Genomic DNA, 24,270 nt, shown 5'->3' on the forward strand with positions numbered 1-24,270 from the left:
AGCTTATTCTTCGCCAGGCCTAGCTTCCTACGTTCTTAGGTGTTACCAACTCGCTCAGTGAGGTAGTGGGCCTGCACGCCATCTTAAGGCCTACACGCGCCCGTTATCCACATTAAACAGCCCCAAAAAGGCGAGGACGGAACAAGCACAACAGCACCAGCGCTAACATTTAACTGAAGATTTATCACCAGAGACCACATTTATAAATTCTCCAGCAAAAAGAAACACATACACTGAAACCCACTGTTTCCAATCTTAATCCTCGGACAACGTCTTATCAAGAAGGGCAAATTCGCGGCTAACCAGTGACAACGACGGTTTTTCGACACACGCGTAACCCCATTTGTGAATTTTATACGCTTCTACTAAAGGACTTACTGTCTGATCCTTATATTTGAAAATAACGGACGTCTGATGAAGCACTGGAGGGCACCTGTGTTCACGTTCCCTGCAATGCAGAGCTAAATTCGTTGTCATCACCTCTCGTCGTCATCACCTACTCATGTATCGCTTAGGCAGAAAAAAAATATTACTATCGCAATAACCAGCTGATCCAGTAGAACTAGACAAAGAAGAGAAGATAGGGGAGGTTCACCCAAACAGAGGGTCAAAAATTAGCAGTCAGAAAACAAAACTAATGTCCAACAATCTTGCAACGGAACAGCAATTCACAGTTGGCATCGAGGTGTAGGTAAGTAGATAAACATTAATGATTAAAATCAGGGATTGTTTCTTGAGGCTTGTGGGTGAGGACCTCATTCCGGGGCTCCACTGGCTTGAGCTGTCAGACAGACCTGTTTTATGAGAACTGTTTGGTCCTCGAAACGATCGCTGGTTAGCATCGCCTCCTACCGCTCAAATGATGTGTACTGCATCTGTAAATGGTTCGGTTTTGCCCCGCATCCCCATGAAATGTGAAAGTGTTGGGCGAGCCTGGCACCATAGGCATGTGTCACGGTGTGGTGTTGGGAGCATGAGGTGAAGTTTGCGGAGATGAGGGAAAGTGTTCGTTGGCATCTGACGCCAAGAGATAGCAGAGTGCGTGTCTAATTTTATGTGAGGAGGAGGGTATTTTCGGAGCCGAAGACGCTGAAACTCAAAGCTTTCTTTAAACGTGGGTTCTGGAAGTACTAAAACAATACGTCCACATAGGGCAGGCAGTGAGCGTTGATCCGGACCATGAGTGAGAAATAACTAGAAGAATAACAATGGGGTGGAGTGCATATCAAAGCTTCTCTCGGATCATAAATAGCATTTTACGAATATACATAAAGAGAAAAGCATTCAACAGCTGCATCTTACCGATGCTCACCTATGGGGCGAAAACGTGGGGGCTTAAGAATATGGTCCAGCTGCCATAAGGCAGAACTTAAGTGTTCCCTCCAATTTTTTTTGCGTATTTTCCAGGAAAATGGAGTTCACGAAGAAATTTCTTAATTTCCACACTTTGCTCATCGCTGTTTTGAAGCTTTTCGGCCATAGTGACTGGAGATAATAAAATTACGCTTTTGTCAGACCTAATTCATTGGCGAAAACCTGTTCACTGCAGGTAAGTTCCAAAACACAATATTTTCCTTCAAAGCGCTCCCAAGCCTCTCCGAAGTTCTCAAGGGTGTGGTGTCATGCTGTTAACGTTCCCCAGGTGCGAAGCCGAACTGCTCCAATGCCGGCCTTCTCATGGCGCCAGGGTGACGAAATACGCACACAACGGTGGTTACAGCGTTCGTGGTGTGTGTTTGCATATTATAAAAGAAAACGTAGCATATGGACGGGACGTAGAAGGGTGAAGACAGGACGATTGCTACACTTACAACTGAAATGAATGAAATGCGACAGTAAACCACACCCCATCGCAGAGCAACAACACACATGCGCATAACATAAAACAAGGTAAAAACAAACTGATAATCTTAAAACGTGTGGAAAAAGATAAAAAAGGAGAAATGAGAAAGAGCGATAGATAATAAAAGGTGCTAAGAAAACTCAAGTTCGTTTTAAAAACTTCAATTCCTTCTCCATCAGATACACAGATGGGGTACTAATGCACGTACCTTCCTCGGCGCTATGTATCAAACGCGCTAAACTCTCTTGTGTTTAGTTTTTAGAGCTATCGGCCATATTTCTTTCTCGCGGGAAAGTAATGAGTTGGAGCATCTCTTTTTTTTCAGCAGATTTATAAATTACGACAGAGCGCTTACTCACGGGCAATCATGTGCAGACGGCCAGCCATCAGCTTGCTGCAAGCGGACCTGGCGATGGCTGCGAACGGGTGGTCAGGCCTTCCCTGGAACCTCTCGTCAATGCCGAAAGACCCGCGAGCGATGAAATCCATCGAGAGCTGCTCGAACTTCTTCAGCATGTCCACTTCGACGCCTGATGTGGCATGGTCTTTGAGAACTTCTAGTAGTATTTGGACATCCTGTTCGATTAGCGGCATCAACTGCAATTTCGATAACAATACAAAGGCGAGCTGGTGACAGAGTGCTCGCCTTCGGCTTGCTGGTGCTTGCAAGTAAAGATTAAATTGTTAGCGGTTTTCTCTCTCTAAGATTGACATTTTTGATCTTTCGTTAGTTTTCTTGCGTGGAATTTATATCGAGATCCGCTTAAGTTTGGCCAAAAAGAAAGGGGCGCTATAGGGGCAAATTCTTTTGCTGCCCCCCCCCCTTGCAATTTATTGACACTTATGCTCCAGCGAATAATTCTTTTAGGTGACAGTTGCAAAAGAAACTTAGAGTACAATTCACTCAAAACCAAAGGAAAGACGAAGAGAGCATCAACAATGAGCAGTTTATGTCATTCCAGAGTTTAAATTATGGCATTAGTCCCATCGTTTCAAATAGGTTCGTTCCAGTCGCAGTATGCTCCGTGTCAGCAACTGCCATAGGTTTACTTGGAAAACCGAATACATTCTTTGTGAAAACTATCACCCGGAGAGTTTGGCCCTAAGATACCCTCTGAGGCGTTTCAGAGCACTTAAATGTCGTAAGCTTCCTAGCGCTGAGGGTGAGGGCTTCTCTTTCATTGCAGAGGTTGAGGGCAATGGCAATGCACTAGGAGCCAAACTGCGGGGCCCAGAAGGAACCTCCGTGGGCTCGAAACGTTTCGCAAAGATTGTATGCAGAATTGAAAGGAGGTATTATTTTCCTAAAAATGCTAGGCGCCAAAAAAGAACCAGAAGATTAAATTCATACTTCTGACTTGCGCGGGCAGTTTCTTGAAGCTAACCTCACTATGAAGCAAGCATCTTTTAGCGCTCCTGGCGACCCTGCACAACCTGTATGTAGCCCAAGCCTCTATCCTATATGTTATTTTAATAGGCGAAATCAGCTGACGTGGACAATGACTGCCTAAATATTGCATGTAACGCAAATCTGTGATGATGGCGTTGCGGTTGCCCGCGCAAATGCTCTTACCAGCTTCAGCTTCGTGGCGCTGAAGCCTGAGGCCACTGAGTTCCGGATGCTCTTCCAGCGGGAACCGCCGACGTGGATGATCGACTGGCCTACAATAGGGTGCAACTTGTCCAGCATCATCGTCAGCTGAAGAGTGAAGAAAAGCGTGTGGTGTAAATAACTTTGCAAGAAATCGCTGAATGAGGAAGCCAGAGAAGCTCTGAAGCGAAATCAGAACTTCTATCGCAATCGCGTGCCTGTCTTCTTTACTCAGTGAAAGTGCCCCATACAAAAATGTCCTATGGCCGGCTATAGAATTTTGTCCCAAATAGCTATAGACCTTTCCTATTTCTGCCTATAGCTCTCTATACAGGCTGATATATTTTTCTATGGAGAGCTTAAGACAATTGTATGGTTCCAAAGCTATAGCTTGAGTGGCATAGATTTTTCAATAGCTGGCAATAAGCACCTCTATGAGTGCTTATAGACATTCATAAAAGGCCATAGACGGACATAGCTTTTTCATAGACGCCCATATGAGTTTTTTGCATGGGGCAATCCAATTATTACCCGTTCATATTCGCTTGTTGACCCCAGAGGTGGCCCAGACGTGTGATCAGCCATCTCGTACGACGGAGCTGCGGGGTTCCGCCATTTCCCTGTTCCGCCAGGTATTCACCGGATCACGATCTGTACAAGCTATCTCGCGGCCTCTCGCTTGGTTTCTTGGGCCGAAATAATTGAAAAATTCATCCCTGACTACTCCTTGAGTGGTACAAAATACTATTTTTCTCAGCGTCTTTTCACATCACCTCTCCTTCTACCATTCAGAAAGAAAATGGTAGTAATAAAATTCTCGTCAGCGTTTGCAACTTCCGTCAAGAGACTGTTTTCGGAGATGGTTGAAGCTTACTACCTTGTTTAAGAAAATTGTTTCCAAGAATACCGCAAATAGCGTTCCCTCCTTTGCTGAAATCTAGGCTTTCAAGGACTCTGTTCTCATCTAAAGCTGGCGCTGGTAGCAATGATCTATTCCCGAGGGCAGCGCACTTCCTCCCCTCTTCGAAAACGCTGTGATAGGTATGCAGTGAGTGCCGGAGATTAGGTATGCCGGAGTGCCGGATCAGCTCAAACTCGATCAAATCTTAACCTGTGTCTAATATTGTCGTCAGACGTGCGGACGACCCAGCAAAGCAAACCCATGAGCCCACCTGGCTTAACACATGCTTAAGCGCGTCTACTCGCCTTAGCTTTATATAACATTTATTCACTGCTCATAGAGTCTCCAAAGCAGTTACGGAGGGGGTTCTCTAGTCTAGGACTCCTACGGCCGCTGCGGCAGATTGGGCTCGTTCGACCAGTGAAAGCTGGTCTCCGGGTTCCCAGCTTGACACAGTTGCCTCCCACAGCTCCGGCGTGACATTGTGTACGACTAGTGCTGCTGATCTGTGTTTGCATCACCATGTGGTGTGATACAGTGTGGCTGTCTCTCCGCACCATGGGCATGCGGGTTTGTGTGCAGTGGGGTGTATTTTATGTATGCTAATTAAGCATGGATATGGGCTTGATTGGAGCTGTCTCCAACTTTAGAGTGCTCTTTAGTTAGCTGGCTATGGAATAGGTGACAGACTCTCTTTAGTCCTCTACGGTGCTCCGTTATATCGCCGTACGTCCGGGAAACTGGCTCGAGTCGCAACGCATCATCCGTCGCTCGGTTAGTATAACCTCGAGCGAAGGCGTCCGCTGCATTGTTCCCGGGCCGCACGGCGTGTCCATCTCCACATGATGTAATGTTTTACTTCGCTTGAGCCGCCTTGGGTTCGAACTTGGAGCGCTTTCTTGACAATTCTACATTCCAGCAAGTTCGACGAACCGCCTACTAGTCCGAGGTGCTTACCGGGGATTCGCCTCTTCTGTTAAATGATGATGATATCCTCAGGCTTAATGGCACACACTTAAAGAAGGGAATTGCGCTAAGAAAGACACGGACGAGAAAAGAGAAGGACGGTCGTCCGTGTCTTTTTTAGCGCAATTCCCTTTTTTAAGTATGTACGACCGACTCGCCCAACAACGTGCTCTCCTGAATTAATGGCGCATACCCACGGCGGGGGATTGGCCAGGGTGGTCTCTTCTGTTGCCTCCGGCTACTGCGAAAACAATCGCAGCCTCGTCTTTTTCAGTTAGGATGCAATCCTTTATGGTGACGCTGGCTAGCTGTTGTGAACGTAGTCGATTGCTGCTGCCACCATGGCTCTGTATCTGCAAAGCTGGCTGCGTCTACGAAGACGTATTCTTTCTTACCAGCGATGTGCTTTTCTAACACCCCAGCCCTTGTTTCCCTACTGGCCCGGTGCAGTTGTAGCTGTATGTGCTTAGGAGTGGAGTGGGCAGGTCAATCTGATGTCCGGTACGTCCACTGTCTCTTAAATCTTCCTGTGTCTGTCAGGCTAACGTAGTCTGAGTAAGGCAATGCTCGTGTTCGTATGTAGAAGGCGTTCGTACTGAGCCATGAGCGCTTTCTGAAATTATAGACATGTGTTGGAGACTCGAGATCCATTTGAGTACCCGTATGTGCTCTCATAGCTATACCCAGTACCGTCTTATATGCGTTATGCAGCATAGCTTCAACATGCTTGACTTTTTATGAGGCAAAGATTTGGTATGGTAGCTTGTATGTGGCTATATAGCTCGTATCAGTCTAACCGTATCCTCCTTCTTGAAACCTCGTCTTCCGTTGGCTATGCGTGTAATCATCCGAGTATCCGAGTAACTTGGTTTGAAGAGTTGAAGAATAGTCTGAGTGTGTGGTTCACTCTGTGGTTAGATTGTAGCCACATGCCCAGGATTCTTAGTATGGCCACTTAAGGAATCTGTCTGTCAAGATGAATGTTCAGTCTACCGATCTTGTCGTATCAACGCGGTTAGATGCGTATAACTTCAGGCTTTTCCGGCGAGGAGGAGAGACCGCATTCCATGACGTACTGGCTAATTAATGTTGGTAACGGCTTCTTGGAATTGCTCCTATTTTTCGCCGAGGGATTGCTCGTATCACCACACAGAGCACATAGCATGGCTGATGCCTTCGATGAGTTCTAGTCTTTCGGAAGCCCCGATATGGCTACGTTACGAAGTTGCAGCCATGGTGCGATGATGCAAAAAAGTCGCGCTTTATTGTTGTTTTTAATTTGGAGATGTCATAAGGCATAATTTGGAATGGCTGTTAGCTGTAGAAAGTCGTGTAGGCAATTTTCATGCAGGAACCTGATCAGGCTCTGGTTCTTTTTTGTTGTCCGTCAAGCACATGGATAAGTCTTCTTCCCTCGTTGACTGTCACACTTCCGGTAATGTTTGTGTCCTTAAAGGAATTTTCTCTGCACAAACCACAGAAGGTCGCGAACATCCGCTTCTGCGGCAAACATGGCACCCTTCCAACTTGCGACTATCTTGGGTCTTCTTGGGAGCCCCATCACTACTTGTCCATTCAAATCTGCTCCCCCTTGGTGGAGTGTGTCTGCCTAATGCTGTACACGCTTCGCGTGTGAGTCGTACTTTAGTTCGAGCCCGCAGGAAAAGCAGTCGTAGACAGGGCGCCTTTCAAAAAGAGCTCCATATGCGGTTACATTTTAAAGCCTTCAACGCCGTGCATTTGTAGTCGGGCTAAAAATAATAAATATTGGACTCAACAGAAATTTATCACCCAAAAGACACTACTGCACTTGACAACCGCCAGTACTGCTATTTTAGATTTACTACAACAGCATGCAAATATCATTATTTAGCTTTCATTAACTTCATTGCAAACACATGGAACACACAATGCGTTACACGCCCATTCCTTAGTCGCTCTTCAGCTGCTCTTCGCTACATCTAAGATCAATATAGAATCGTCGCCTTCCGCTATTGGGCTGCCATAAGTGTTCTTAGGCATTTTAACAAAGATTTGTGACGTTAACCAAGCCTTTCAGGGGGATACAACACTTTGGATGTTACAGTCTTCGGGAATAAAGGTATGCATGCCGCCTTACATCAGTGGTGTCGTCGTTAAGACAAAAGAAAGCTCCCTCCTTACTGCGGGAGAAAAACAGATATCCAATGGCCGGCAAATACCTTTTGTGGGCTCATCGTGCACTCACCCCTCGATAAGTGAAGTTCTTGAAGTCACGCACGTTGACCTTCTCTATTAGGTCCAGGTCCATGGTCACGACGAATGGCACATCGCCGTTGTAAAAACTGCGCGGCGACCGGAAACGGCATTCACAGCTCCGTTACGCTCAAGGAGCTAATAAGTACATCTCAGAAAAAAAAAATTATACTCCTCGTGGACAACCTCTCGCAATGGTCTATTAATACATTGGTCATTGAATTCTTGAGAATTAAACTCCACTTTCTGGCACAAGGAGTAACTTTCGATACAGACAGGCGCTAATTTGAGAAAGAAGAAATTTTCACACCAAACGCGTTAATCTTGCTCAGTTAGAAAGCCCTTGTGACGGAAGAATAAAATTGAAGTTGCATATTGAAGCGAAAATATGTTTCTTTTATTTTGGTGGAGACAGCCATCCGATACCGTACACTTTCGGGTCACCTGGTGACTACAACGATGGCCTCACATTCTGAAATATATGGTTCGAGACAGTTTTCAATAGGACTATCCGCATAAATTCTTAAGCAAGCACAGCTCACTCCATATATCAGTGGGTCCTGTTGGCAGCAGTAGTTGGGGCTAGGCTAGGAGGGTATACCGAGTTTTCGATCTTTGTTAAGCGCGCTAATGCTAGCGGAACACTTAGACACTGTGCCACGCAGAAAAGGAACAACTTCGTTTTCGTTTGCCATCATCACAGCTTGAGGTTGGAGCGAGAATCAAGACACGATTGGTTACTGCGCTATTCTTAGCAGCTGCGGTGCAAAGGAACACATTGCGAGCGGAGAGTAAGCAGAGAGACTGCGTCCTTGTCACTTGACTTCTCCTATGTGTCCGGTCCAACCACAAAACAATGATCCGCCCCAAAGAACGAAATATACGGAGACAGTGAGCACATTTATTCCGCCCCAGACGCTTCGAAGCTTTCCCCTGTGTCTGGCGACCGTATTTTAAACCACGCTGCTAAGGTCTTCACTCATGTGAAGAAGGCCTATGTTTGCTCTGTGTTGTTTCCGACAAGTAAGGTTACAATGAGGACTCAAGAAAAGTACTTTGTATTCTTGTTGGTTTCTAACCATCCGCATTTGTTTATTAAAGTGTATTGACTTAATTTACTGCACTTTCGAGTCATTGTGTACGATATTATTTGCTCCACATATTTGAATCGGTTATATTCAAATGTCATTATTTCTAGTTAACACAAACTGACCCAAGCGTGTCGCCGTATTTTTCAATCCAACCTCCGATGACTTTGTAGATGTCCTGCGAAAGAAAACAAAAATGATGTACAATGCACAAAAACTGTAATGAATACCCAAATATTCCTTGAACAAACAAAGCCCAGTAACTGAGATGGCATCCCACAGCCAGAGGCCGCATTTGTAAGGTGCTCACATGCAGGAATATACGGAAATTTCCTATCACCTACGTAGCATTACACTGAATCGTGAATCATCGTCACGTATCCAAGGTGATGTGAATTTTCTTCTAATTGCCTAGCGCGACGATGGATGCTCACGCAAACGTTTTCTAGGTACAGCTGCTGCCTAGTCGGGCAGTGCGATTATTGCTCCAAAAAAAGACTAAAGAAATGATGCGAAAAAAAGCAGTCTTGATATTGTAAATCCGGTTATCATCGGTTGAAATATGGTTAAAAATCTACGAACAAACTTCACTGGATCGCAGGAATTCTGAGAAACGAACTTCAGTTAAAGAGTTTGATGGAAACAATGAAAAAGTATAATTAGCTGAACACTAGGAATGACAACTGTATTTGTGAATGTCTGCTGTCGTGACTTCGAGCTGCTTGAAATTTCCCAGTCTTTGCAACTAGATCTGAAAAGAAATCTGAAAAAAAAACCCGCGCAGCTGAAGTTGTGAATACGAGCAGTTTCGTCTCATTTATCGAATGTTTAGCTGAAGCTGCGAAAAAAAAAACCTGCTTGAAAAACGTAAATAAACTAAAGGATGAAATAAAGTAAACTCTCGAGCCTTTGAAGACACGTCATCACAAAGTTTCATCAAATTATACTAAACGCGACTAATAAGTCAGTTCCTCACACTTATTTATTTCCCATTCAACTGTCATATCAATTAACCCACGCAGCTCTTCGTTCATGCCCATACATATCAATTGTCGTGTTTACAAGTTACATTCGCACACAAACGAATCTTCTTTCAAAACTATAAGTATACAGGTATAACATGATGCACTTGAGCTTCTCATTATACTCAACCTGCACTCACGGCCTTGCTACAGGAAATGCACTATCACGAATTAATGTTGGCGATGCTAGTTCTCGGCGTTTTCTTGAAATCAAGCACCAAAGCTTTCAGTTTAATGATCTTACTGGCTTATAAGTACGTCAGCTAGCTTTGTGAAGGGCTGGTGGGGTGGTGGTAACCTTATTTTATTAAACATTTCAGCACTTTGTGAACAGGGAGGGGCCCTTAGCGCAGGGCTCCTACGGCCTCGGCTCTTTGCGGCGCCCGCTCAAGCAGCTGTCTCTGTTCCTCTACTCTTGAGCTGGACAGCATGGCCTCCCACTGCTCATGTTGTAGGTCTGGGATTTTCAGGGTGGCCTGCATGCTTTGGAGAGCCCGTGTAGTATGTGTGACATTGCCCCACACAGTGTGAGGCAATCCCCGCATATAACATGCACGTGTTTGGGTATGATGTGGGTGTATGTGGTGCAAGAGGCTGATGTGTAGGCAAGTGTTCATCTGCAACTTCCTAAAAGCTACGGCTTCTACCCGCACGATCTGTTTGTGCGGAGGGGAGCAGATTTGCCATTTGAGATTGTGGGTAGGTCAGGATGTCTCAATAATGTTTTTAGGACTGGCTGCGCGGCCGCTGAGTATTTTTTCTTGGCTCGGTTAGTAAGACCTGAGGCTACTAAAAACGGCTATGTTTTCGTTCTGAAGAAGGAAGTAGAATTTCGATCGCCTTACAAAGCCTTTCATGTTAAATGTTTGCCGTTTTTGTGTGTTTACTGGTGCAGTTACAAGAACTACAGTAGAATTCTTTATGTGGGCAGTCTACGTGTAGAAGTAATTTAATTTTGGGTGTTATGCCCATATCGCAGAGTGGTTATCAATGCATGAAAATCCGCTCAATGTGTTGAAATTTATGTACAATTCTCGCGATAAGTTCAGCAAGAGTGTTATTTGGTAGGTGACTTAGACGGGTACTTGATTAACCAAGTGAAGAATGAGAGTCATTGGCTTGTGTAGATGACATACTTACCGGCTTCTTGAGATATTCTGGCACGGCGCATAAAGGGTTTCGAATATCGGGCACTTAATACAACAACTATAACCCCATAGCGTCGGGGAGTTAATCAATAGCCCGGCTGTTCTACTCAGTGTGAAAAAAACACAATTGAAACAAGGATATGGAAGCACGTACGACATCGGGTCTTGGATAAGCGGTTGGGTAAGGGTCGGAGGGGGTTGGGACACTAAGGCCCACAGCTAAGGCAACAGCAAGTTCATCGACCGGTAAAAAAGTGAGCTAATGGTATTTGAGTGGAAAGTAGTTATTGCCTTAGCCTGATTTGTTATCTCGCTTGAGTGGCTTTATTCCGGCGTCTAGCAGTTCATGCTCAACTTCTTAGAGAACTCTGTATTGTACAGATGCCGTCCTGGTTAACAGAGGAAGTCTTTTTCTCTTGGCTATAGAAATTTCTAATAAGGCTCCCTGGGCGTTGCCATATGGCTCACTGTGATGCTGTGTGCACTCCACGCTAGCACAGTGGAGGTGGCAGGGGAACCGGTTTGCGGCAACCCGGAAAGAAAGCGTTTGGGCACCCTCCTCGCCGGATAAAAAGGTCTATACCACGAGCGTTAATGCGTGGCCCAGTGTGCATACTGTAGGCCCGTACATCGTTCTCACCGTGGAGTGGTACTCCATCATGTTGCCCCATATCAGGTTGGGCTTTGGACCGGGAATTCCGATCCTCCTGAAATACGAGAAGTGTCGCCACCGCCACCTGAAAGAAAAAGGTGGGAAACATGAAAAGTGCCTGTCGCACGTGGGCGTAGTATAGGGCGCCACATTCATTTCACGGTCCATTCAACTGTGGCTGGACTCTCAGTCGTGTTTGGATGTGCACAAGCACGCTGGTGTATATGATATTTTTAAAAGAAGCTGTAATAAGGCCCCAAATCGGAGGCAAATTGGTCCGAATTAATATCAGACGAAATACACAAGTATAAACACACGTCCAGTTTCTTTTTGCCATATCAACGTTTTGTTCTAAGATCATTTTGTTTTTTCATGTATAATGATTCGCGCCTTCTAGCTCTCCATAACTACCTTATCTATGATCGACGCTGTGATGCTGACTTGGTTCCATTGTATCACTTGGTGTCGGCATTTTACATGTATCTGTGTGGAACTATTGATTAAACGACCTTGAAGAAACACCGCACATTTACGAGCAGTTATTGGGCCCTCTGTAAACGTACAAACCAGCACGAACGAGTGATTTTCTACGCTACCCGAAAACTTAATGATGAACTATTACTTACGATAACTTCATAAAACTGCATAAGCGTTCTGTGAAGTGTATACATTGGGACCGATTCCGAGTCGCGTGGAAGTCAGAATTGCAGTCTTCCAGCTGTCATGCGCAGAGTCATACGGTTGTCTACGCGTCAACAACATTGCAGGTAAGGATTTTCACCGTTTCCGTCATATGCGGCATACAGGCATTTATGTGTCAACGTGAGCATGATCTTAACGCACATCATAAAACTTTCTTCAATCTTGAAGTCTATTGGGCCGATGATTCAAGCATAATGCTCAAAAACACACGATATCATTGCCCGAGAAACTTCTATGGCTGTGTCACTGGCAGACTCTTTTCGTTTCAAACTTCACTAAAGTAAGAGCAAATAGCACTGCTCTTTCTAGGCTGGTAACCAACAATATTTATCGCTCTGCACCGCATATACTTGATGTCCCATGGTTGTTAGTTTACATTGAGCGTGTTCGCGGAGACTTGTTTTCTTGGCCGTCTGGTATACCTTGCGACTGCTAGGCCATTTTACAGCCGGGAAGTGCGTTAATGCAGTTACATTGGGCACTCGGAAGTGACGCAGACTTCCGACTATCAGAGTGATTGATTAGCAACTCTCGCTAGCCCCGCGAAATTACTTGTGTATTGTCACCATGTTTTCCGCAACAAACTGCTCGCATTTCGTCTATGCAGGTCAAAACGCATTCACACAAAGCAACTTTCAGTCGTCAGGCCAGCGGGAAACGCGGTTTCTGCGCTGATTTGACCTATTTCTCAACTACACCGGCGCCGACAGTGCGCCGTTCGACTGTCGTTTGCGCTGCCGTCGGAAGATAGTCAGCAGCTGACACGAAACCTCACCCTCCTCAGCAATTCTTAACCGCCTCCGCCTTTCTTTTGCTCCGCATTCAGACATGCTGCATGGCTGGTGTGTCTCCCATATATGTTATAGCCCTTGATCTGATCGGGGAGTACCCCGCATTCTTTCTAAACCGGTATTTAAAGACAACATTGCAGGATGTAATATACACAGAACGAGCGCGACGTTGTGGTTATGGGGGCCAAAATATGCCATATCAAGATGGTGGGCCACCCCCTAAATCTCTCGAAGGTCAAGGTCAAAGTCAAGGTCTTTGAACCGAAAGCTTCACTACGCCAGTTTTTCAAGAGGGTAGTGTAGTTCCGTTTATGGCCTTGAAAAGCTTTAGATGTCAAACCGTGGAGAAGTCACGTAGGCCATTTAGCAGTCAAGTAGGCCATGGTGGCACATACATGCCAAACCAATATGCCGTATAAAGATGGTGGGCCACCCCCTAAATCTCTCGAAGGTCAAGGTCAAAGTCAGGGCCTTTGAACCGAAAGCTTCACTACGCCAGTTTTTCAAGAGGGTAGTGTAGTTCCGTTTATGGCCTTGAAAAGCTTTAGACGTCAAACCGTGGAGAAGTCACGTAGGCCATTTAGCAGTCAAGTAGGCCATGGTGGCACATACATGCCAAACCAAAATGGTGGGCCACGACACAAATCTCTCGAAGGCCAAGGTCAAAGGCAAGGTCAATGAACCGAAAGCTTCACTATGCCTGGTTTTCAAGTGGGTAGTGTAGTTCTATTTATGACCTTGAAACACTTTAGAGGTGAAACCGTGGAGCAGTCACGTAGGCCATGGTGCAGTCACGTAGTCCATGGTGGCGCATATATGCCAAACTAAAATGTTGCACACGCCCAAATCTCTTGACTGTCAAGGTCAAAGTCAAGGTCATAGCCACTGAAGCGAAAGCTTCACTACGCCAGGTTTTCAAGAGGGAAGTGTAGTTCTATTTAAGACCTTTAAAAGCTTTAGAGGTCAAACCGTGGAGCAATGTCACATATGCCATTGAACAAAAGTAGCGTAGGCCGTGGTGGCGCATATATGCCAAACGTAGGCCGTGGTGGCGCATATATGCCAAACCAAGATGATAGGCCACTCAAAATCTCTCGAAGGTCAAGGTCAAAGGCTGAAGAGCTGGGACAACTTGCGATGCTGTATGACGGTGACGTCATATAAAAGGAATTTGAGTAAACAAGCACATCAATCATGGACATAGATACTCTGCTCGACAACGGGGGGGGGGGGGGGGGTAGCTACCGTCTGTGACGGCAATGGATAGCTGTGTATATATACCAAAGGCTAGCCGGGGGGGGGGGGGGGGCGTAGAAACCGGTTTTGCGGTGGAGGAGGAAGATCCTGTCGTGATAGCGCGTCGGAAAGCGAAGCTTCAACGTTTCAATGAGGCTAACAAGAAACGCCGTGCCTTGGAGACAGAAGAAGAACGGTCGACACGCGTCCGTCGAGAAACGACGGAAGAGTGCTACTGGAGGGGAGGGGGCGGAGGGCGGGGAAACAGCACAAAGCAGTTCAGGTTACCAGTAGCGACGCAGAGTCGGATGTTTCTTTCGCTTCTCACCAGGTGTAACCGTAGCTAAACGACAGCTAATTTTTTCTTTTTCCTACTCTAAAGATTTTAAGATAATAATTAATAAATTTTTAAATATCGTCCTCAACACTCCACTGTACACAGAAGTTTTCGAGCGCCATAACAATAGTCCGACCGACGAGACACGACGAAATAGCCTTAGGGAAACCTTTTTTATTCCGCAAAAGCCAAAGTCAGCAAGAAAAGAGACCGATTACAGCGCTTTCATCCGTGACTTGTAATAGTGTGCACGCTATGTCTTTGACGCTAGCGTCCGCTTTTTTCGGCCCTTTTCGCTGCATTCGTACCACCACATACGCTTCCGATGTTTCGAGCAATTGGGTGTGGCCGCTTAGCAGGCTGGGACGCTTGTGATTATGACATGAAATTGGAATAAATTTGCGGAATAAATTTGATTTTATTTGATTTGAAATACGGAACCAGGAACGCTCAAACCGGCCACCTTGAAACGCGCTGCCGGGCGGTTGGTGTGCACCAAGGACAGCAGTCTACCAGATGCCCCTCTCACATCTGCCATCAAAATTGTCTCCGACTTCAAGCCAGTGATTCTCACCTCCGCCAATGGCTGCATATCCCGCACCGCTGGTCTCTTACTACGCTTCTGGCAGTCCTGGAACCCTATAACTGTCATCTAGACGCCAGAACATGCCGACCTCCCTGGCAACGAGGAGGCTCATTTCCTAGCCCGAGGTCTCACATTCCGGGCGGGAGTGAGTCGAGCCCCTTGTGCGGGCCCAGAAGCGCCTCCTCTCCTTCTATGACAACATCTCGTACTACCATAAACAACAAAGGGAGTACGCACCCCCAGCACCATCCCTCACCATAGCGCCGGCCGCACACTGGCGGCAACTGCAAACTCGGACTGCTCCCTACCCGACTACTACAGGCCCGAAACCCAGACCAATTCCCCCCCCCCCCCCCCCTGATGCAAAATTTTCGGCTAACCAGAAGGCTTTCTACGCGCCCTTCTCACATTTCCAATATTCCCTCGTCCCCCATCACCGACCGTGGCGGACTCTTACTCGAGGGGGGTGAGGGGGGTGGGGGGTGGACTGTGCTGACCAGAACTTCCGCTCAAGACCAGCGCCGGATCATCTCAAGTGCTATAAGAAAGATCGCGCAACAAGGGTATGCTTCGCTTTGTAACAGTACCTCCTCACACTGAGGAAGCACCCAAGTATCATATAGGGGACTTCGCTGTCGCCATTTATATCACTGGCAATAAAATTCTCTGCCCAACACATTCCTGCAGCAGGTTCTTGTCTGCATGCCCAAGCCTTCAGCCGCTTTCTCTTGCCTTCGCCATCCGGCGCTGCAGCACTAGGGGTCGGTGCTCCCCGGATAATAATAAAAAAATCGACGGCTCTACATTCAAGGACGTTGCTTCCTCGACTGAAGTGATTGCTATACGTAAATGCTGGCGGGTTTCAGCTACCTGAATTGGAAGCGAAACTAGTGCCAACTATTTTAGCTTTCAGCTCTTTGTAATATTTTTCGAAAAGTCCTGCTTACTTTAGCCACGCAACAGTAAGCCCGACACGTGCTTGCCTTTTTCTGACTTCCTCCCGTGTAGGAACACTCCATTCTAGCCAGCTTGACATCGCTAAAAACATCCTGGAGGGGAGACGACTCGTGCGGTTAAGCTTGCACAGCGGAAGTTTGCATACACCGGTCGACGATCTCCCCTTTGTCGTAGGTTCTGCATTTTACACCGACTTATACAAAGTACTTGGCTACAACCATGCGCTCATCTTCAATTAAAAAACGTGACTAAATCAGGCAATCAAGGAAACTTGTTAATGCGCTCAGGCTGATCACAGACGAAGCGCTCTTTACGGATGCCTTCTTCGTTGGACTGCAGTGCAGCCGACAAACGCGTTTGCATTTTTGCTCTTCTCTTTATTATTATTATTATTATTATTATTATTATTATTATTATTATTATTATTATTATTATTATTATTATTATTATTATTATTATTATTATTTTATTATATGCGGGCATTATAATTTGTGCTCGTAAGAAAAAAATGCCCTCCCTCTCGTTTTCGACAGTAAACGTAAGCACGAAAAGCTTTTCAGTACCGCCGAAGCATACTTGGGCAAGACTGAACCCCTGTGCAAGGCAGTCTCCTCTTGGCCGTACCAAGCCAACCGTCCGCAGGCTCGCTCAGGATGCGGAGTGCAACGGCTCGTGTGGAACAATAGCGCCATCCTTCGGCACGGCGCGGATCTCATTGTAAGCAGTGCAGCGCTCTCACATCGCTCAAATGTAGCGAGAGCTTCGTGTGCGCCAATCGGGTCCTCCGGCCATAGCGTTGATTCCGCACCCCTCGCCGGCGTGCTGCTACGGTGGCAGCGCAGCGCCAGCGGGCAGAAAGTTTCGCTTAAGTTCGTCTAGGTTCTCCTCCGTGTTCTCCCTCTGGTCTGATGGCGAGGCCATAATCGGTGCGCCGGAAATGGGACAAAAGGCATTTCGTGCTTAAAACGTCGCTCTTAATTTATATCGGCAATGATAGTCCTACTGCCAGAGAATAAGAAAGAGACGATGACGTCATTTAGCCAAATATTCTTCCATGACCCATTCCAATCAATCAACTTTCGCCTGAACTTTTTCACTTTATTTTCAGTTACATTTTTACTCATGGCTGGCAGACACACTGCAATCTTTACTTGCTATTATGTAGATTAAATCTACGACTGGAAAAAGTTAGTCACTGCCAATCACTCGTTTCCAGGTCCTATCGTCGGTGGCCACGCCTTCCTCGCTAACTTCACAAATTTAACGCAATCGGTGAGTGCTTGCGGTCTTGTCCTGTTTTTATTTTTATTTTTGTAGCGGGAGCTACACTGGGCTACCAGTCGAGCATTTCACGGTACATGGGAGAGGAAAGTTCTGCGCATGCGCCATTACCATGGCAACCGAAGGGAAGCAAAGTGCGGCGTGCGCTTCCACGTCGCGCACGCCCGCTCCGCCGTCAAAGCCGAGCGTGACGTCACGCGGACGAGCAGTTGTGCGCATGCGCCGATACCATGATAACCAGAGAGACCCCACAGCTGCGCGCGTTCTTCGTCGCCGCCTTGCCGCACGCCGCTCTATCACCCGAACCCCGCGTCGCATGCGCAAGGTTGCGCATAAAAGGCGGAGATGTAATGGGCGTCTCTATCACAACGTTTGACATGCATGCAGAGAAGGAGAATCCAGCCGCTGCTAAACGGAGGTTCTCCCCTGGCAGTTGGCTTGAACCAAATAAGAACGCTGGAGTCTGTGTGTACGCGAAACAAGGTATCACCGCTGCCAGACATATTCCTTCTATCGCGGTGAGTAATGGTGAAGCCTCCTGTGTTCGCATTCTGGAAAGCGGCATTATCATCCAAGGAGTCTCCGTGGCAACGGCAACATCTGGAAAGCAGACGATTGATGTAGTTTCCACTTGTATACAAGCCTACGGCACGGTTTCACAGTTGTGCGTGACTTTGGGTGATTTAAAAAGGAAACAAAACTCTCTTAGACAGTGTACGAAAGAAAAGTTTGACTTTAATTTAGCTTCGGGCCCTAGCGTCTTGACTGAACAATGGGGAACTACTATAGAGCTTGTATACTAAAGAGCCTCTACCAAATCGAAATACTGTATCGACAAAATTGAGACCGCTGCATGCTACTTCACAGATCATCGGGCAGTCATCGGCTCTGTCAAGCAAAATGAATAAAAGATGTGTATACCCAATGTGTATCATTGCTAAACATACAGTGACCACAACAAGCTCCGCGAGGGAAACGTACCTCTCGCTACGTATATCATGGCATAGCCGAGCTAAGCCACTACCAATTTTTTTTTTTCGCTCTTCAATCCCGGTCGTGGGAAAACGCCTGCGAACTGAGGTTGGAAAAATTCTGTGCTGCTGAAACCGATCCGGAGCTCTGCATAACTACATATATCACGGCTCTCATGGCTGCGGTTTGAAATAAATATATATCAGTCAAATTGCTTCAGTAATGCGAATATTTATTGCGCTGTCCCTATTTGAGGTTCTTATCAACAAATCATACTTCTTTAGGAATGAAGGCCGGCTTTTTTGGATTTCACTCTCCGCCCGAGAGCGTAAAGAGCTCGTGAGGCTCCCGGAGAAAGCCGGCGTCTTCGTCGTAGTCATTAGTCACTTTTAGTTGGGGCGTACGCATCTCTTACTGCGTTGCGTATGCTGTGAATAGTGTAAACACGACACATTTAGTTGGCCGTTCCGTAGCGCCCCTTATGCACACGCGTAAACAGTAACGCCATCTAGTCACAAGACGTCAAAACACATTAACGCTCGGTTGAAGAAATTTTCATCCGTGATTACTGATAACTAAAGTGAGTGCATTGCGAGCCTTTTTTTGTTCCAAGAAAAAAAACTATGTAAACCGAAGAAATAATAAGAACTGACTAAAAGGTAGAACCCGACCGCGGCGGCTGCGTTTTTATGGAGGAAAAACGCTAAGGCGCCCGTGTGCTGTGCGATGTCAGTGCACGTTAAAGATCCCCAGGTGGTCGAAATTATGCCGGAGCCCTCCACTACGGCACCTATTCATCCTTTCTTCTATCGCTCCCTCCTTTATTCCTTCCCTTACGGCGCGGTTCAGGTGTCCAAAGATATATGAGACAGATACTGCGCCATTTCCTTTCCCCCAAAACCAATTATTATTATTATTATTATTAAAAGTAGAAAAATGCTTCGCCAGGGGTCGTTGCTACGAGGAAAACACAGCGCATTTAGTTAGGCCTAGGAGCTTGAAAATCGCCAAATGATCAGAAACACAGGAGCTAGTTATAGCTTATACCGGTACGTACGGGCAAAAGTAGGCTATATAGAAGCGAACCGCTACCATTTGAGCGAGCTATTGCGTAAGAGAATCCAGCGGCGACGTGTATTTATTCGAAAGCGGGCGAGCTGGCGCCGCCATCTTGTCAACGCAGCACGTAGCGTCCTACGTTGCGTACGCTACGCTTTACTTTATAGCGGGCGGGCGTCCGCTACGCGCGGCTATATACGTTGTGTTCTGCGCAAGCGCATTTGTTATCCGCAGTGTCGTTGCGTACGTAAGCTCACTGCGTACGTCCAACTAAAAGTGTCTATTGTCGCCGAAGTCTATAAGGCAGCCCCTGCTGCCGCAACTCCCTGCGCCGTTGGCGCGGGAAGAACGTCGCCCAAGCTTTCCATTCCTTTCGGAGGCCATCAGGAACGCTGTGATCGTGACGTCACTGTTCGTCATTCAGGAAGAGGACGGGGGCCTCCAGCAACAGTGCGGAGTGATGCCGTCGTCTTGATAGTATAAAGATCGGACGCTATCGAATTTCACTCTTAAGGGGGAGCTTAAGCGCCTTCAATTGCTTCTTTAATTATGAGGCTACTGACTGTAACATTCCATTGCGAACATATAATTTCGACTAATTTAATCACCCGACGCGTAGCTAAACCTTGCTTTTAAATCACCACTTTCGCTTACTCCGACTAGTGAAGGCTGCCTTAGAAAACCAGTGGGATGCTTTTATGGCAATAAACATCGGTAAAGCACAAGCGTCCCGACGGGAAGTCTGCGGATATATTCATTGTTATTATGAAATGTTATGATGTGAGAAAAAATTCCCCTCACTACCTTCCCATCGATTAAATTCGCTTCACCAGAAGTTCTCGGAACATATTTAAGTCAATTTTATCCCGAACAATTATTACAGAATCACTGGTTGAAATTTTCAGTCAAGTCAAGCCTTAAGCTATCATTCTTAACGAATGCCTCAGTATTCATCGAGTCTGTCTGTTCCGTAACATAGTTCATGATTTATAATTGCAATGCAATTTCATCCCTTTTCTTCGAGTAATGCTTACAAGGCCGTTGTCCAAATATCTACGGCGACTCCATCTTTCGTTGTTTCACTCCCTCCTTTATCCCTTCCCTCACGGCGCTGTTCAGGTGTCCAAATAAATATGAGACAGATACTGCGCCATTTCCTTTCCCCAAAAACCAATTATTATTATTATTATTGCATCCAAAAATAGTATACAACTTTAATCAAATCGGAACTGATGTAATAACCCTCTCGTCTACAGTGTTTCACAAACTTTTTTGTGCGAGTAAAAGGGCCGACGCGAATGTTGTAATTGCTGTTCGTATTTTGTATTCTTAATTTTTTCTTTGTCCGTGTATTCTTTTGAGAATTAATGTTGTTAATGTTTGTGACTCCAAAGTGTTTTTTAGTTTTCTCTTTGTTCAGTTGTGCACGCGCTTCAAAGTGCGAATGTGTATTCTAGTATTATTCGAAATGTGTTTTTATTAAAGTGTCTTCTTCACTGAGTGCACCACTGCGGTACTTGTACATTATGGGTGATGGGAACTCGACAAGCTGCTTAAAACAATAGCTGTGATTTCTTATGCCCCATATTTGTGGTAAGCATGAAATAAAGATTTCATTTGAATCAGAGCAAACGCTTTTTTTTTTCAATCGTTCTTACATGATGCGATCACTTTCCCGAGCAGAAAGCAACAATGACGGCTGCTAACTCATTATGATTGCACCAAATAGCAATGTATATGCAGATACATACGTTTGTAGTGTCGCAATATTGGAGCAAAAGCTTCACTACGCTACCTCGTAACGATTTCGCGGTGCTTGCGGTTTTGATCTTGAAGTGAGCCAGAGGTGAAGCCAAGACTGAGCCATTTTATAACTATGGTGTCCTACTGGATGCTATTCCAGGCACATCAAGGTAATGTCAAGGTCAAAGGTCAAATAGAGATTAATGAGATTATGGCGTGAAAACCTCAGTCGCGTTTTAAGCGTCGTGGCAGTAGTAACAGATGTGCGCGGCATGCGCTGGCAATCAAAGCGTTGTAGCAGAAACGCGGCACTGAACATATCGATCATCGACATTCTTTGTGTTCAATGCTGTTAGCGTTGACAGCGTTCTAGACTCCAATGAACTTGAGGAAAGGAAGGCATATAACTGGATCCCTGGGGCAGTGATAATAATAATAATAATAATAATAATAATAATAATAATTGGTTTTCGGGGGAACGAAAATGGCGCAGTATCGTCCTCACATATCGGCGGGCACCTGAACTGCGCCGTAAGGGAAGGGATAAAGGAGGGAGTGAAAGAAGAAAAGAACGAAATGAAAGTTGGTTGTTGGGGAAATGAAACGGCGCAATATCCGTCTCATATCTGGGCGGACACCTGAACCGCGCCGCAACTGAAGCGATAAAAAAGGGACTGAGAGAATTAAGGAAGAGCTGTCGTAATGGAGTGCTCCGGAATAATTTCGACCACCTGGGGAACTTTAACGTCAACTGACATCGCACAGCACACGGCGCCTTTGCGTTTCACCTACATCGAAACTCGGCCGCCGCGATCGGGTTCGAACCCAGGTACTCCGGACTAGTAGCCGAGTGCCCTAACCACAGATCCATCACGGCAGGTTCGCCTCAGTCGCGCTTTGAGGTACGTGGCGGTGGGGAGAAAGAAGTGGGCTGCATGCATTAGCGCTGACAACGTTGTGGCAGACACGCGCCACTGCAGCAATAGGCCGAAGCATTCATTGGGTGACAAACCTCTCGCTATCGACCATATATTTATCCGCCACCTGGTAGGGTAGGCGCGTTGCTTATCGAGTGTGCGTAACGGACTCAACGTTACCGAGGCCAAGCCATGTCAACTTGCCCCATACACCACAGTTTTCTCCTTCCAACCAGGTTCAGCAGTAGTTGAACCGTAGCAATTTTAAGGCGCAAGCCTGTAATGGCTCATGCTCGCGACCCTGTCCGTCCGTTCGTCCGTCCGTCCGTCAGGCCGTTACGCTCTTCAGCAACTCGGTAAGCAAGAATTCTTTTTGTACGATGGGATTCGAACCACCATCCTTTCGTTCCGCATCCGAGTGCGCTAAAGACTACGCTACTCCCTGCCAGCGCATATGGCGTCCTCCTTGTCTAGAACGCTGGAGAGTGTTTGCGGAAAGGCGTCGAACCAGACGGATGCCTCCCAGACGCCCTCCAGTGTGTCCAGCCATTCAGATTCACAAAATATTGCGTACTTAATATCTTAACCACACATCAGTGACACAAGCAGCAACACCGCGCTAAAGGCTTTCGCCTCGCCGCACTTTAGGTAAAAAAATTGCCACTTGAAATTTTGTTATTAGCTCTATAGAAATTTGTTTTTTTATATTGCCACTATTTGTCTCTCTAAAGCGTTTAGCCTTGACGTTATATATAATCTGTAAATATAAATAATTAAACTATATAAATGAACGTAGGCCGGACCATATTGCTCTGCACCACGATACCATTAAATTCGCGAAGCGATAAAGGAAGGAATGCAAATAAATGCTACAAGAAAGCCCGCTGTTCACTACGAACTATTTACAGAAAAAAACAGGCTTTAGTGCCGCAGGCTAAGTCAATCGAATGTGTGGCTTACGTGAGAAGCGCTGCCACTAGCAGCCCGACTAAAAGGAGAACCACCGTCACTGGCATATCTCCCGCTGGACACGGACACACAGCCCAAGTTTGACCTGGGTGCTGAGAAGCCTCGATCTGCTTGCTGCGCAGCTGCCAAGACTCTGGAGCACGACCGTTCAGTCATGTGTAGGAAACTTCACGTATATACCATACTACCGCCTATCCCGACGTCAGCGCTAATTCCTCCCCTGGCGGCCGAAAAACACCCGGATATTACTCCCACTGGAATAGGGAGAGGGTAGTAGGAGAGGGCGCATCTCGGTCGATTGCAGCTTTTTTGCTCGCTCGAATTGCGCTTCGCATGCTTAACCCTTCTTTTAATCATGAAACTGTTTGTTGGTCGACGACCTTTGTTCCGACAGCTGTTTGTTTCTTGCGACCAAGTGTTTTAAAAACACTTTATTTTCTGGACATCTGCCTACAACGAACACATGCTCTGGAAGGGTAACGGCACAAAAAATGCACAGCGGCCAAAAATATACGTAAGCATTAAAGTTTATGGCTTCACAGCGAGAAACAGGCACGGACAAAAACAGGAAACTACAGGGACGGGCGACTTTCGTTCTGCGTGTTATTCGCCCTTGTCTGTTTCACGCTGTGAAACCAACATGAACGGTAAGCAACTTGCCCAAAAGACAATTCTTCTCATTTATACAATGATTGCTTTGTACGTTGTTACTGCGTCAGGAGGGGCTGAACGATTCGAAGGGTTTCAGAGTTGGGTCAAGACACTTTAATAGACTGCGACGTCTCAATTCGTTCTTTATCAAGGTGTGTTGTGTGTGTGTAAGGGGGGGGGGGGCGTTGTCTGCATGGGCGAAAGCCCAGGATGTTACCGGGAATAATGAATGAGAAAGATGTACAGGAAATTTTTAACACGCATGCAGGTAGCTGATACTTATATGCGTGAAGTCTGTCCAGATGTGTTTGTTCTACTACAGACGTACCAACGCTGAGCAAAAATCTTGTCTTATGACGTCATCTTGTTATGCCTTGTGCTCCGATCTAAGCCGAGCTTACCCGCTTGAGCTGAGGAAAGTTCGGAGTGGCGCCGCGCCAGATGCATTCAAGGGGAGGCGGGCGCCGCGCCCCTAGGTCACGCAATCTTGTGGCGTCATCGCAACCTGCCCTGGCAGTTAAATTAAGTTTAATTTTTGGCCGAAGGAGGTTGCTCGGGAAGAGCAAGATGCGTCACGAAATTCCTAACAGTGGCTGTGGTAGAAACACCCACCTGCCAGTGCA

General features: G+C 46.4%; 1 protein-coding gene across 1 annotated transcript in view; it reads right to left on the minus strand.

Annotated features, from left to right (window-relative positions):
* Positions 1–23,185, minus strand: part of LOC144099418 (cytochrome P450 3A14-like) — a 77,283-nt gene extending 54,098 nt beyond the window's left edge. The window contains exons 1-6 of the mRNA XM_077632709.1: positions 22,988–23,185; positions 11,435–11,531; positions 8,750–8,802; positions 7,529–7,625; positions 3,417–3,542; positions 2,203–2,440 (exon numbers count right to left, since the gene is read on the minus strand). Of these exons, the coding sequence (XP_077488835.1) occupies positions 2,203–2,440; positions 3,417–3,542; positions 7,529–7,625; positions 8,750–8,802; positions 11,435–11,531; positions 22,988–23,043 (667 nt within the window). The 5' untranslated portion in view covers positions 23,044–23,185. The remainder of the gene's footprint in view (positions 1–2,202; positions 2,441–3,416; positions 3,543–7,528; positions 7,626–8,749; positions 8,803–11,434; positions 11,532–22,987) is intronic.
* Positions 23,186–24,270: the final 1,085 nt, after the last annotated feature.

Source organism: Amblyomma americanum, chromosome 7 (genome assembly GCF_052857255.1).
Source record: "Amblyomma americanum isolate KBUSLIRL-KWMA chromosome 7, ASM5285725v1, whole genome shotgun sequence".
NCBI classification, from domain to species: Eukaryota; Metazoa; Arthropoda; class Arachnida; order Ixodida; family Ixodidae; genus Amblyomma; species Amblyomma americanum.